This window comes from Musca autumnalis, unplaced genomic scaffold (genome assembly GCF_047663935.1).
Source record: "Musca autumnalis isolate F117 unplaced genomic scaffold, ASM4766393v1 scaffold_1, whole genome shotgun sequence".
Classification (NCBI taxonomy): domain Eukaryota; kingdom Metazoa; phylum Arthropoda; class Insecta; order Diptera; family Muscidae; genus Musca; species Musca autumnalis.
The window spans coordinates 132792010-132808510 of record NW_027411644.1 but is presented as its reverse complement, the minus strand read 5'-3'; the positions used below and the strand labels follow the sequence as shown (position 1 = coordinate 132808510).

Below are 16501 nucleotides of genomic sequence, written 5' to 3'. Positions count from 1 at the left end.
TTTTATTACAACATAAGTTGCTTTACTATACAAATTTGTTCAAAAACTCAATCAGAAATGGCAAAATCACCGTATGACGTAAAAATTTCGGTTTCTTTATAGTTAATACTCACTCTTTGTATTGACTAATATGTTCTACCTACAGTTTCACCAATATTTCGATAGATTTTTCCATGAGTTATTTATAGACATCGGATTTTGCATATTTGCATATTTTTTATTAATAAAGATACGAAAATTCTGATTGGACCAAAATTCCTTTTGAAGAAAACTGAATGAAAAAAAAAAATGAAAATAAGTTTATTGCCGTTAAACGTCAATTTCTTAGCAGATTATCATGTTATTAATTATTATTCAGCCACAGCAATAAATCTGGACTAAAAGACTTAGACAATTTCCTATGATCCAGCCTTCTTATTACAACATAAGTTGCTTTACTATAAAAATTTGTTCAAAAACTCAATCAGAAATGGCAAAATCACCGTATCCAAATATGTTCAGAGTTTCTGCTCAGCCAAAATTGTCTGATAGAAGTAGATAGAAAGACAAATTTACATAAAATCTTTCATATTTGACTAAAAACATATAAAATATAAAAAACATATACAGGGCAATCATGAATATTTCCATCTGAATTTTCCGCACGAAAAATAATTTTAAAAAGTGAAATTCTTTTAAAATCAATATTTGTTAAAATTTGAAAACTATTGGAATCGCTTCATTGTGGCATATTCTGGTCGAATCTACAAAAATATTCCCTTTTTGGGCATAATATGGAAATAAAAAATTGTGAAATTGGAGAAAGGGAACAAATTCCGCACGGAATTTTTATTCATGATTGCACTGATAACCATATTTAAATAGTCTAAGGGTATTTAATCTAAGTGAATGTGTTTGCAACATGCAAAAGGAAACGAAATAGACTCACAGTCACGTTTGATGGTCTGCGTAGATTCGCACTTATACGTCTGGCCATGTATTTTTGAAAACAAAGTACAGGTCACATTTATTGACCAATTCGCATAAAAAATTAAGATTTTTTGGCCCTAGGGCGATCGCTATTTATATTGGCAAGAATCTACTCAGATTTGGATATTGCTCCCATATATAAAGTATAATCTCGATAATCCGTAAGCCACAGGTTTCGGCGGTGTCCGAATTATCAAATTGTCCGAATTAACGAATAGTAAATATAATAAATTATTTTCTATGATTAAATCACTCGTAGTTATATATGTAATAATACTTTTTAAATTGTAATTGCTAATACTGAACACTTAAATGAAATATAGAAGTAAAATATAGTGGGATACGTGTAAAAAATATTGAGATTTTTCTACTCGACAATCCGGAAATTTTTATTGGCATTGCCAGTATTTGTTCCTTTCCTTACTTTTTACCAATTTGCTATGCAACAAGACTCAATTTTCCCAAATTACAGAAAAAGACAATCAGATTGTGAAAGTAGAGCTAGAAATATGACGTTTTTAAGCAAAACAGGGGACAGATGTGAAATTTCATATTTTTGGAAATTAAGATGCCTTGAAATCTTTGCTCTTTTATGTGTATAGTGCCGTTGGCAACTTTAATGACAATATTACGGCGAATATTTATCTTAATATATTTATTTATATCTTATACAACAAGTCTAATGTGTTATAAAAGGTGTTATATCCTTGTACTCGATAACTTTTACTAAATGTTGCTGAAACAATTTTTTCAGCAACTTCTTCATTAAACAACTGTCAAAATTCGAAGCATTTGTAATAATTAGTACAAATTATCGAGTACACGGGCAGGTATAAGTTAATTAATTGTGTTTACAAAAGGGTTATGACTTTTCGACTGTGTTATCAAAATTGTTTTCCTGTAGCAGGAATGAATGAACTATTTATTTTTTAGCATTCCAAATGCTTTCTAGCAGAAATATGTGAGTGGTTTTGCCATGTTAAAGATAATTCCAAGGTTTTTGACTTCTTTTACCACTACCACGCTATTGTGTGGTTTTTCTGAGTGATGTCATTTTGCACTAATCATTGGGTGTTTCTTCATTTTGCTTATTATTCATCGTGTATGGGTATAACAATAATCCATTACTTTTCGCCAGGGAGTGAACATTTCCCAATTCCGCATTAAGCGGTTTTATGCGTACAATATAAATCGATATTTTAAAATTATGTATTTTTAGTGCATTAAACTAAAACCATGTCATCAATATTAAAGCGGCAGTTAGAGCATTTTTCCAAAGAAGCTTTTTGACCACAAAGAACAAAAATTGCCAATTTATGTCTGTATATACTGAATAATAGACTAAAAACTATAAAATATATTCAAATCTAATATGTGGCTATTCAAAACCTATACTTCTAATTATAGATCATGGGCCTGCTTTAGCAAGTCTATAGAGGGAGTAAAGGATGTAGCTAGCTTTCGTAGAGTACTGTCGAAGGACCCCAAATCCATCGGCAGTATCAAACGGGATGATGGCACATGGACTAACTCCGGTCTAGAAACTCTGGATATCCTAGCCAAAACCCACTTTCCCAACTGCATGGATGCACCAGATCGCTCAGCCGATCCACCTATGTGCAACCAAGCCACAGGGGAAGTGAGTGTCATCGAGGAGATCATAAGTCACACAAAGATAGCTTGGGCGATAAACACTTTTAAGCCTTTTAAATCACCTGGTCCAGATGGTATCTTCCCTGCAATGCTACAAAATGCACTGGAGGTGTTGATCCCACACCTGGATCACATTTATAGGGCCTGTCTACGTCTATCGCTCACTCCGGTTCTGTGGAGGGAGGTCACGGTGACATGCATCTCCAAAGCGGGGAAGTCAAGTCACACGCTTCCCAAAGACTATAGACCAATCAGCCTATCTTCCTTTCTATTCAAAACCTTAGAAAGATTGCTTGATTTAGGAATAAGGTCCAAGCTTGAAAACAGTGTTATAATTCCTGCTCAACACGCCTACATCAAAGGCAGATCGGTGGAGACTGCACTAAATGGAGTCGTTGGTTTAATGGAAAAGAATATGATGGGCTCAAATTATACGTAAGCAGCGTTTCTTGACATAGAAGGCGCCTTTAATAACGTTAAACTCGAATCCATCCACAATTCGCTCTTGAACTTAGGTGTTTCCACCACTCTGATCAATTGGATCGATGGAATGCTTAGCGGCAGGATAATCAATTCAAATATCGGTGAGACCTCCATTCGGAAGTCTGTCACCAGGGGCACACCACAAGGTGGCGTACTATCTCCACTGCTGTGGCTCCTGGTGATTAACGAAATACTTAAGGAATTTGACCAACTACGTATAAAAACAGTAGCTTATGCTGATGACGTGGTCATAATGATCACCGGGAAGTTCCCACAAACGCTATCGGAACTCATGCAAGGAGCTCTAGTCAAATTATCAAGATGGGCACACAACAATGGACTTGGGGTGAACCCATCTAAGACAGAGCTGGTTCTATTTACGAACAAGAGAAAAGTCAAACCATTCACCCTACCAACGCTGGATGGAGTGGCCCTAAAGCTCTCCCTAGAGGCCAAGTACCTTGACATTATCCTGGACCACCAACTAACGTGGAAAAGGAATGTCGAGGAACGTGCCAAGAGAGGACTTATAGCCCTTTATTCTTGCAAGAACTCTATTGGTAAGAGTTGGGGTTTGAAACCACAGGTCATACACTGGATTTTTACGGCCATAGTTCGCCCTATTCTGACTTATGGTTCATTGGTATGGTGGAATGCACTAAGTAAGACATCCCTTCTCCACAAGATTAATACCGTTCAAAGGGCGGCATCTCTCTTAATTACCGGTGCCATGAAAAGCACTCCACAGGCTGCCCTCAATGTATTACTGGATCTTCATCCGATGAATCTCGTGGTGCAAGATTTGGCAGCAAAGAGTGCTCTCCGACTCAAGGAGATAAGCTCATGGCGCAACTTCGACTATGGCCACGCTGTTATTTTACGACGATCTGGACTATCAGTGGGATTGGAGGTAATCAATGACTATATATCACCACAATTACACTTCGACGATATTGAAGTTCGGATACCTGATAGAGAAGCCTGGACCCACAACTCCTCACCTCTACCTGGTATAGAGGTCTATACCGACGGATCCAAGATGGAAGGGGGAACAGGAGCGGGCGTCTACAGCGATACCCTCAACTTACGGATCTCGTACAAGCTAAGCGAAAATTGTAGCGTCTTCCAAGCCGAAATCTTTGCGGTCACGAAAGCCGCAGAGTTGATAAAAAACATGGAAGGGGACATAGCTGGACCGGTCACTATCTATGTGGATAGTCAAGCGGCCCTAAAATCACTTAGATCCCATTCAATCAAGTCTGCTGCTGCCTTGCACTGCAGGAAAGCTTTGGAGGCCCTACGATCAATCGTTACCTTGTGCTGGGTCCCGGGGCATTGCGACATCGAGGGAAATGAAAAAGCGGATGAAATGGCGCGTCGCGGATCTGAGTCAAACGACATCGAATTCGATAACTCAATCAAGCCACCCTTGTGTCACTTCATGCGGCTCCTAGAACAAGCATACAGGGAGAAGGCTGGTCAGATTTGGAACAACGAACCTGGCTGTAAGGTATCAAAGGCAATCTGGCCCAACCTCTCCAAACGGAAGACCACTTCTCTACTCTCTATGAGAAAACCCGACCTGAAACTAATGGTTGGAACATACAATATCATCAATCCCACGGCAGCGGGTTCTTTCGTTCCGGATTGACCCGGAACAACACAAAACCAATGTTCCGGCCAGCGGCTGCCACCTCAGTGTGTACATGTTCGTATTTGTTTCGTTTTTCTGTATTGGGAGCAGCATATCCCGGAATGCCTGCTCCGAATTCTATTGGTCCGAGCCGGGACGGAGGAAAACCCAGGACCAATATATCTGTGCTCAGTTTGTCACATCCGCATCTTCACCCACATCCAACCTTCGGTGAGATGCAATAGATGTCAGGAGTGGGTGCATCTAAGGGGTTGCTCTGGACTCGTCCACGTGAGGGACTACGACAGGGACTATGTTGCGGCATGCTGTGTGAACACAGTCCCCAGTGAGTCGTCGTCGGATTACGAGACTCCCTCGTCGTCTGATTACGAAACTCCCCCGCAGTCCCCTCGACAACAACCGCACACGCAGCCTTTAACACCAGCCGTTGTTGTCCCAATCCCCGAAAATGCAGCCTTTTTTGAATTGCAATGGACTTCGAGGTAAGATCGAGGAGATAGTAGATTTTATGAGTCGGAAGAACATCAAGGTCGCGGCGGTGCAGGAAACCAAGCTGAACAACAACCACAGCTTAGAGCATTGTGATGGTTACAATGTTCTGAGGAAAGATCGCACCAGAAGTGGAGGTGGGGGATTGGCTTTCCTATTGCACCAGTCTGTCCAATACAGACCTATCTCGCTTGAGCCTGTCTCTAATGACCCGTACATGGAATGTATGGGGGTAGCAGTCAGGTGTGGAGCTGCCGAGATAGAGTTGCTGAATGTATACATCCCGCCGAGAAATAGCTGTATCCCTTATTATATATCATGAGATGTGGCATTCGGCCCTCGGAAACGACCAGAGAGGTACAGCGCTGGCTGAGCAGATTGATAGCTCTACGTTTTGCACGGTCAATGAGGACGCCCCTACCAGAATTAGAGGAGAGTGTCACAGTTCGCCTGACATAACCATCGTGTCACCTGGTCTGACAACCCGTCATTTCCCTTGGATCAGACCTTCTCCCCATAATTGTCTCCATTAGCAGACCACCCGACTTCATCACCTCTGAACGCCGCACTTTCGTCAATCATAAAAAAGCTGATTGGCCTAGTTTTAGAGAGTTCACCAATCACCGCTTCAGAGAATTGTCCAATCCTTCTGATGTTCGGGTAGCGGAAAGGACGTTCCGTGACATCATCACTGCTGCAGCCGCTCGCCATATCCCTGCTGGTCGAATACCCGAAGTAAGAACAAATTTCTCAGCAGAGGCGACGGGATTAGCAAATGAGCGTGATGAGCTTCGTCGTATCAACCCCAATGACCCCAGAATCAGGGAGCTGACACTGGAAGTTAACAGGCTGGTCGGCGAGCATAAGCGGAACAAATGGTTAAATCATCTGAAGAGCTGCAACATTGGAGCCGGTATAGGTGAATTGTGGGCAACGGTTAAGTCACTCTCGAACCCTGGAAGAAGGGAAGATAGGACCTCAGTCACGTTTGGCGGCGTTACGTTGACTGACCCGAAGAGGTGCGCAAGTAATTTCAATCGACAGTTTGTCGAGCATCCCGAGAGTGACAGGGCGAAGAGAAGAGTATTACGTCGCATCAGATCTCTTCCTGCCGAGGATGAACCACCACAATTTACAATGTATGATGTTGCCAATGCCATCAGGAACGCTAAATCATCCAAAGAGTTGGGCCCTCATGGAATCTCCATGGTAATGTTGAAGCAGCTGGATGAGCCGGGAGTCGAGTATCTCACCAAAGTCATCAACTTGTCGCTAGCCACCCTCGTTGTTCCCGAAGTCTGGAAAATGGGCAGGGTGGTCCCACTACGGAAGCCAGGCAAGGATGCCAGCAAAAGTGAATCGTACAGACCGATTTTGAGGCCTTGCTCCTCCCCAGTATCAGAAATAGCTATCAAGTTGCCGATCATCAACATGGATTCCGTAAGCAGCACAGCACGACAACAGCGCTGCACGCCATTACCACATATATCTGTAATGGACTCAACCAGAGACGGCCGTGCGATAGAACAGTGATGGTGGCGCTTGACTTATCAAAAGCCTTTGATACAGTCCGGCACTCCACGCTGTTTGAGGACATTGAGCAGACAACCCTCCGGTCAAGCTTGAAACGTTGGATAGTCAACTATATGTGTGGACGCCAGTCGTACGTGGAATTCAGGAATAAGAAGTCCAAACCCCGTAGAGTGAAACAGGGAGTTCCCCAAGGTGGGGTGATATCTCCGGAACTGTTTAACCTCTACCTCTCCTGTATTCCACCCCCTCCAGACGGCATTGAGATCGTGACGTATGCGGATGATTGCACGATCCTGGCGTCGGGTACCTATCCTGATGGCATCTGTGAGAGACTGAACAACTATTTAACCGATCTTACCACCTTTTTCCATTCGAGGAATATGCAGATGCAAAATCTACAGCCACTCTGTTCACCACATGGACATCGCAATTTGGACGTGAGTTGAATGTCGTGGTCGACGGTAGCAGAATTCCGACCACAAACTAAAATTTTTAGGGGTCACATTCGACACTACATTCACGTCGTGCGCACACGCCACAGCTATCTGCGACAAGTTGAAAAGTAGGAACAAGGTCCTCAAGTCCCTGGCCGGCAGCACTTGGGGTGCAGATAAAGAAACCTTGTTGGCCACGTATAACGCGATAGGTCGGTCTGTGGTAAGCTATGCGGCTCCAGTCTGGTCCCCGAGATTATGTGATTCGAACTGGAAAAAGATTCAAACTTGCCAGAATGCCGCCCTGAGAACAGCGACAGGGTGCCTCCTCAAATCTTCAGTGGACCATCTACATGAGGAGGCAAAAATTCTTCCTGTAAAGCAACACAATGAGATGCTTTCGTTGCAGTACCTGTTTGGATGTCATCGTGTGAGCCATCCCAATCACCATCTTGTGGGTAGGCCCGGCCCATTCAGGGAGATCAGGAAGGATATCCATGCTCTAGAGGGAGAGGTCCAACGATACAGGAGAGAACCACTAGATCAACAAGCATATCAAGCAGGATTGAATAGCATTCACACGGACGCAGTTGCCAAGGCCTTAAGCAATTATAGTGTGAATAAAGTACTCGGAGTACATCCTCCATATATCGCAGCTGAGGAGCGTCAGCTGCCACGACAAACCAGAGTAGTTTTGGCTCAACTACGCTCGGGATATTGCAGTCGCCTAAATTCGTATTGGGCGGAAATCGATCGCGCCGTGCAAGACATATGCCCAGTATGCGGCATGGGCCCGCACGACACACAACACCTTTTTAACTGCCCCGCCAAACCTACCCATCCAACTCCAGTGGATCTGTGGCTACATCCCATCGAAGCAGCCACTTTTCTGGAACTGGTGATAGACCCAGAGCCAGATTGAACAGAGGAACGAACAAATAAACATAACAAAAACACTGTTACAACAACATACAATATCATCTCTGACAACATTCTGCCAAGCCGAGCCGACAACACTGCTTCTTCTCGCCAAGGGTCTGAAGTGGCTTCAACATGAACGAATTACAGCATCTTAATATGGCAAAACCTCCTTACTCGCTCTCCTTTCATAAATAATTTCTCAATTGTCTTTCAATCCATAGCACTTTCTTAATTATTCTCCCTTATTTTCTTACTTACTTAATTACAAATAAACATAACAAAAACACTGTTACAACAACAACATACAATATCATCTCTGACAACATTCTGCCAAGCCGAGCCGACAACACTGCTTCTTCTCGCCAAGGGTCTGAAGTGGCTTCAACATGAACGAATTACAGCATCTTAATATGGCAAAACCTCCTTACTCGTTCTCCTTTCATAAATAATTTCTCAATTGTCTTTCAATCCATAGCACTTTCTTAATTATTCTCCATTATTTTCTTACTTACTTAATTATTCTTATTTATTACTTCTCAACTCGATACCTTTTATGCAATTATTTCTGTTCTTGTCTCCTACCCACACTATAGGATGAACACAAAGGATCATAAGGTCTCCGAGTGGAGTGGCTGTCCAATACGACAGCTGCGCGTCCTTTAACCTAACCTAATTATAGTTGTATTCCAGAACCTGGAACCCTAAATGGTACTCTATTACTTTTTTCTTTTTGTGCTAAAAAACGTACCCTTATTTCAAAAACTAGAAAAAGTTGCGCTTTTATCTAAACAAAAATTGCTGTGATTAACTCTTGCTCCTTTGTTTTTCTGCTAGACAATTTTGGCCGAGTAGAAACTACGTTGATTTTGACATCTCTGGTCCCCGAGATTATGTGATTCGAACTGGAAAAAGATTCAAACTTGCCAGAATGCCGCCCTGAGAACAGCGACAGGGTGCCTCCTCAAATCTTCAGTGGACCATCTACATGAGGAGGCAAAAATTCTTCCTGTAAAGCAACACAATGAGATGCTTTCGTTGCAGTACCTGCTTGGATGTTATCGTGTGAGCCATCCCAATCACCATCTTGTGGGTAGGCCCGGCCCATTCAGGGAGATCAGGAAGGATATCCATGCTCTAGAGGGAGAGGTCCAACGATACAGGAGAGAACCACTAGATCAACAAGCATATCAAGCAGGATTGAATAGCATTCACACGGACGCAGTTGCCAAGGCCTTAAGCAATTATAGTGTGAATAAAGTACTCGGAGTACATCCTCCATCTATCGCAGCTGAGGAGCGTCAGCTGCCACGACAAACCAGAGTAGTTTTGGCTCAACTACGCTCGGGATATTGCAGTCGCCTAAATTCGTATTGGGCGGAAATCGATCGCACCGTGCAAGACATATGCCCAGTATGCGGCATGGGCCCGCACGACACACAACACCTTTTTAACTGCCCCGCCAAACCTACCCATCCAACTCCAGTGGATCTGTGGCTACATCCCATCGAAGCAGCCACTTTTCTTGAACTGGTGATAGACCCAGAGCCAGATTGAACAGAGGAACGAACAAATAAACATAACAAAAACACTGTTACAACAACATACAATATCATCTCTGACAACATTCTGCCAAGCCGAGCCGACAACACTGCTTCTTCTCGCCAAGGGTCTGAAGTGGCTTCAACATGAACGAATTACAGCATCTTAATATGGCAAAACCTCCTTACTCGCTCTCCTTTCATAAATAATTTCTCAATTGTCTTTCAATCCATAGCACTTTCTTAATTATTCTCCCTTATTTTCTTACTTACTTAATTACAAATAAACATAACAAAAACACTGTTACAACAACAACATACAATATCATCTCTGACAACATTCTGCCAAGCCGAGCCGACAACACTGCTTCTTCTCGCCAAGGGTCTGAAGTGGCTTCAACATGAACGAATTACAGCATCTTAATATGGCAAAACCTCCTTACTCGCTCTCCTTTCATAAATAATTTCTCAATTGTCTTTCAATCCATAGCACTTTCTTAATTATTCTCCCTTATTTTCTTACTTACTTAATTATTCTTATTTATTACTTCTCAACTCGATACCTTTTATGCAATTATTTCTGTTCTTGTCTCCTACCCACACTATAGGATGAACACAATGGATCATAAGGTCTCCGAGTGGAGTGGCTGTCCAATACGACAGCTGCGCGTCCTTTAACCTAGCCTAATTATAGTTGTATTCCAGAACCTGGAACCCTAAATGGTACTCTATTACTTTTTTCTTTTTGTGCTAAAAAACGTACCCTTATTTCAAAAACTAGAAAAAGTTGCGCTTTTATCTAAACAAAAATTGCGGTGATTAACTCTAGCTCCTTTGTTTTTCTGCTAGACAATTTTGGCCGAGTAGAAACTACGTTGATTTTGACATTTCTGATTGAGTTTTTGAAATTTTTCCATTACCTGCATTTGTATAGAAAAGCAACTTATGTTGTAATAGGAATGCTGGGTTATTTGGCATATTCTCACCTTGTGAAAACTGATTTAAGTCTTACTAGTCCAGATGTATTGCTGCCGTGGAATATCTGGAGAGTCTCAATAACATAATAATCCGAAAAAAACGACGTTAAATGAAAAAAACTTAATTTAGAACGCTTTTTGATGATTTTCCAAATTTAATTGACGATTTTCGTAAAAAAAAAAAACACTTGCATATTTAGCATATATTTTGCATATTTTTTGAATCTATTTTCCATGTTTTTGATATGACCCCAAATATCGAAAAATAGACCCTCAAACCGCCTAGATCCAAAATTTGAGTCCAATCGGATAAGAAATAAAAAACATGCTAAAATCCGATGTCTAGTTATTTATTTATTATTCATACATTGTAATGCCAATAAGTCAAATAGACCCAAGATAGCATCAACATTAATACAATAATTAAGCTTATACACATGACCAGATAATAAAATCATTCACTATTCCGTATAATTCAAATAATTTAACAAAAATCTATATAGCAAATTCAAAGTATAAAGAAAAATCAAAACCCTATGAATGTTTTGGCTTTCCAGCCAATAAAAATCAAATAAATTAAAAAGTTAAACCCATAGCAATATTGACAACTATACCCTCTACTGTGACAATCAAAATGTTACTATTCAAATGAATGCGGATGACGAAGATACAATAGATAACGTTGCTTGAAAGTATGAGGCGAATTAGCAAAATTACGCAGGCTAATCGGAAGACTATGCCACAACCTAGCTACTCGACCTAGCTACCTATAGTTTTCCTTTTATTTATTTTTTTTTTTTTCGAACGTTCCCGCGCCTCTCTTTCCCACCACTGCCGACCGAGGGGGCGACCTCCCTTTTCGTAGAGATCGCGTACACACCATGATCCGCACCATGATGGGATATAGGAAGGAAATTCGAAAACCAGCTACAGAATCTACTTCATCAGCCAGTTTTATAAATCATACAACTACAAATTATTTAAAAATAAGATTATATTAGATTTTATAACTTCCAAACTCGTGCAAAAGTCTACATTATAGTACATGGAATTAAAATGAATACACATTTTGCTAAGGGGTTCACCCATAGAATAATTGGTACGGTGAAAATCTATATAAGAATTGATAAAATCTAGTAGATCTAAAAGGAACATTTATTCTAATAGACGATATTAAGAAATCACACGGCACACCACCATTCAATATTTTAACACAAACATAGTATTTAACATAATGCGTCTACTTTTTAATGTAGGCAGTCGAATTAATATTAACCTGCTACAGTATGAAGGCAGTTCAAAATTACTACTCCAATGTAATCCCCTCAATGCAAAAAGTAGAAATTGTTTTTGCACTGATTCGATTTTATCAGAGTAAAAAGCATATTGCGGATCCCATATGACAGACCCGTATTCTAATATAGGTCTGACAACGGAAGTGAATAATTGCTTTGTTATATATGGATCAGAAAACTCTTTGGTCCATCTTTTTATAAATCCTAAGACACCATAGGCTTTATTTGCCATAGAAATTACATGATTATTAAAATTTAATTTTTGATCCATTAAAATGCCAAGATCAACAAACGATTCAACAGAAGATAAAACAAAATCTTTTTGTTGTATTATTTGATTAGCTTATTGACCTTTGGTACTTTAGCAAATAAAACAAGGAGGTTTATTGCTTTTTTTCCCAACGTTTCGTCACTTTCTTGGTAACGTCATCAGGGGAAATCGTCTATTAAATAAAATAAAATATTTCACAATTTCATCAGTGCGAGAATATTGTTAGAATTGCAAATAATTTTAAACTTACAATATTATTATAAGGCGTGTTTTCATTAAATCTTATATTTAAAACATAAAAGACAATTCACACGACTTAGAACTAATATCACAGCGGGTTACTTTATTGCGATTCCATAACTGCAGCTTATATTGTCAGTATCTTCTTTCATGTTCATCGTTCTGTCAATGTTTTTTTGGATATGTAAGCTTTCTATAATCAGTCTCTTCTTTTCATTTCTCTCTTTATCTATTATTTGCACATTGTCAAAATCTGGAGAGTGACCTGTGTTGAGAACATGTTGTGCTAGCGCTGTTGTTTCCTTTTGTTTTTCTATGTCTAACTTGTGTTCAGTCATTCGTGTACTCAGAGTTCTTTTTGTTGTTCCGATGTAAACCTTATTACATTTCTCTTCTGGTTTACCTTTGCATTCAATTTGGTAGACCACATTGCTTTGTTGTTGTTTTTCTATAGGTGTTTTTGTATTCGTAAATAATGTGCGTAATGTTGTGTTGGGTTTGTATGCAAAGCTGGCATTGTTGTTATTTATTATTTGACGTAGGTGATAACTGTCAAATATGCCAGGAATATATGGAACACTGTAAAATTTTTTAGGTGATGAGTTTTCCTTTGTCGTCATTGAATTGTCTTCTTCTTTTTTGATTTTTCTCTTTGTTTCTTCTATTAAATTATTTATAATTTTTGATGGAAAGCTGTTATTTTTCAAAATGTTTGTTACTGCCATTGTATTCTTGCTGTGGAATTGTTCGTCACTAATAGATAAAACGAGATAAATGAGATTTTTGGCTGTGTTAAGTATTTGTGTTTTTGGTTGTGTTGCGTTGAAATTAATTAGTCTTCCAGATGAAGTTTCTTTCGAGTACCAATCAAAAACTATTCTATTTCCCTCTCTTTGTAGTTTAGTATCCAGATATGATATAGTGTTATCCTTTTCTATTTCTATTGTAAATTTGATCTTGTTGTGGTACTTGTTCATTGTAGATAGGATTTCATCTGTATCGTCTTTCTTAATAATAGCTAAAATATCATCTACATACTTATTAATGTATTTGATATTTATGTCCTTTTTTCGAAGTTCAGCTATGGCGTCGTCAAGTAGGTGATCCAAAACAATATCCGCTATGGTAGGCGACAGTGGGTTCCCCATGGGCATGCCAAAAACTTGATTATATATTTTTCCGTCGAAATTAAAATAGTTATTATCCTTTAAACAGAATTGTAAAAGTTTGAGGAATAGTTTTTTGGAAATGTTTGTGTATTTCCTGACTTGCTCCCATTTTGCCATTATTATATTTATTGCAGTGTGAACCGGTATGTTGGTGAATAAGGACACTACATCCAATGAGACTAAGATATCACCGTCATCTAGCTTTATATTTCTTAATTTATTCTTTAGGTCTGTTGAATTTTTGATGTTATATTCATTAATAATGAATTGCTTTATTAAAGAAGATGATCTGGAAAAACACATATGTTTACATTTATTCAAATTTAAATCCATACAATTTACCTTACACCACTGAAAAATGTTATTTAAATCATTTTGAAATAAATCAGCTTGCTTCACAGAATTATGGGTAATGAACAACTTAACATCATCGGCATACATTAGAAATTTTGAGTGCATTTTTGAACTTGGTAAATCGTTTATGAACAAAAGAAAGAGAACCGGCACAAGGTGACTTCCCTGAGGAATTGTTGAGAGACCACTACGAAAACCATGCTGATAAGGACTTAGCATGGGTTGAATTTTGTTGGAAATTACTTCCGTGACTATTTTTTTAAACAATTTAGGAATAGCGCTTAATTTTGCAATTCCTCTATAATTCGAAGCATTTGATAGACTGCCAGATTTATGTAAAGGTATAATATAAGATGATTTGTTGTGTATTTATTTCAGCTAAAGTCCATACTTTTTGTTGCTTCAAAATTTGAAGAAACAAAATGTTTAACAGTGGGTATTGAAATTGATTACTACGAGCGGAGGCAGAGAAGACTATAGTTTCGGAAGCAGCCAAACTTCCTCATCAGTTCTCTTAACCGCTGACTCTGTATCAATAAACAGGTCAATAAGAGTGACCAGAAAATTAAACAGAACGAGAAATTTTCTGTATCCTCCTAAATCTGTTGACCGCACAATTGAGTCAGAATAATCAAAATCATATACCCACTACTGTTTTTATGCTGTCTTTGCATCGCAAAGAAGACAAGCATAACTAGTGTTGTTTGCAGTAAGCAGAGATCACAACAAAATGTTGTTTTTGCTTTATGCGTAGTCAACAAGTAAGGCCGTGCTGATTGCCTGTTATTGTTGTTGGCTTTGTATTGTTGGACTGCAAAATAATACTTGTTGTGTATTTATTTCAGCTAAAGTCCATACTTTTTGTTGCTTCAAAATTTGAAGAAACAAAATGTTTAACAGTGGGTATTGAAATTGATTACTGCGAGCGGAGGCAGAGAAGACTATAGTTTCGGAAACAGCCAAACTTCCTCATCAGTTCTCTTAACCGCTGACTCTGTATCAATAAACAGGTCAATAAGAGTGACCAGAAAATTAAACAGAACGAGAAATTTTCTGTATCCTCCTAAATCTGTTGACCGCACAATTGAGTCAGAATAATCAAAATCATATACCCACTACTGTTTTTATGCTGTCTTTGCATCGCAAAGAAGACAAGCATAAGTAGTGTTGTTTGCAGTAAGCAGAGATCACAAAAAAATGTTGTTTTTGCTTTATGCGTAGTCAACAAGTAAGGCCGTGCTGATTGCCTGTTATTGTTGTTGGCTTTGTATTGTTGGACTGCAAAATAATACTTGTTGTGTATCTATTTCAGCTAAAGTCCATACTTTTTGTTGCTTCAAAATTTGAAGAAACAAAATGTTTAACAGTGGGTATTGAAATTGATTACTACGAGCGGAGGCAGAGAAGACTATAGTTTCGGAAGCAGCCAAACTTCCTCATCAGTTCTCTTAACCGCTGACTCTGTATCAATAAACAGGTCAATAAGAGTGACCAGAAAATTAAACAGAACGAGAAATTTTCTGTATCCTCCTAAATCTGTTGACCGCACAATTGAGTCAGAATAATCAAAATCATATACCCACTACTGTTTTTATGCTGTCTTTGCATCGCAAAGAAGGCAAGCATAAGTAGTGTTGTTTGCAGTAAGCAGAGATCACAACAAAATGTTGTTTTTGCTTTATGCGTAGTCAACAAGTAAGGCCGTGCTGATTGCCTGTTATTGTTGTTGGCTTTGTATTGTTGGTCTGCAAAATAATACTTGTTGTGTATTTATTTCAGCTAAAGTCCATACTTTTTGTTGCTTCAAAATTTGGGTAGTGGGTATATGATTTTGATTATTCTGACTCAATTGTGTGGTCAACAGATTTAGGAGGATACAGAAAATTTCTCGTTCTGTTTAATTTTCTGGTCACTCTTATTGACCTGTTTATTGATACAGAGTCAGCGGTTAAGAGAACTGATGAGGAAGTTTGGCTGCTTCCGAAACTATAGTCTTCTCTGCCTCCGCTCGTAGTAATCAATTTCAATACCCACTGTTAAACATTTTGTTTCTTCAAATTTTGAAGCAACAAAAAGTATGGACTTTACCTGAAATAAATACACAACAAGTATTATTTTGCAGTCCAACAATACAAAGCCAACAACAATAACAGGCAATCAGCACGGCCTTACTTGTTGACTACGCATAAAGCAAAAACAACATTTTGTTGTGATCTCTGCTTACTGCAAACAACACTACTTATGCTTGTCTTCTTTGCGATGCAAAGACAGCATAAAAACAGTAGTGGGTATATGATTTTGATTATTCTGACTCAATTGTGCGGTCAACAGATTTAGGAGGATACAAAAAATTTCTCGTTCTGTTTAATTTTCTGGTCACTCTTATTGACCTGTTTATTGATACAGAGTCAGCGGTTAAGAGAACTGATGAGGAAGTTTGGCTGCTTCCGAAACTATAGTCTTCTCTGCCTCCGCTCGTAGTAATCAATTTCAATACCCACTGTTAAACATTTTGTTTCTT

At 39.1% G+C, this 16501-nt stretch overlaps 2 protein-coding genes across 2 annotated transcripts in view; both read left to right on the top strand.

Moving 5' to 3' along the window:
• Positions 1-16501, top strand: part of eIF4B (eukaryotic translation initiation factor 4B) — a 211767-nt gene that overhangs the window by 167358 nt on the left and 27908 nt on the right. The window lies entirely within an intron of this gene.
• On the top strand, positions 2529-5777 carry LOC141386451 (uncharacterized). The gene is made up of 2 exons (XM_073954945.1): positions 2529-5491; positions 5572-5777. The coding sequence occupies exon 1, from the start codon at positions 3173-3175 to the stop codon at positions 4754-4756; it is 1584 nt and encodes a 527-aa protein (XP_073811046.1). The 5' UTR covers positions 2529-3172; the 3' UTR covers positions 4757-5491; positions 5572-5777.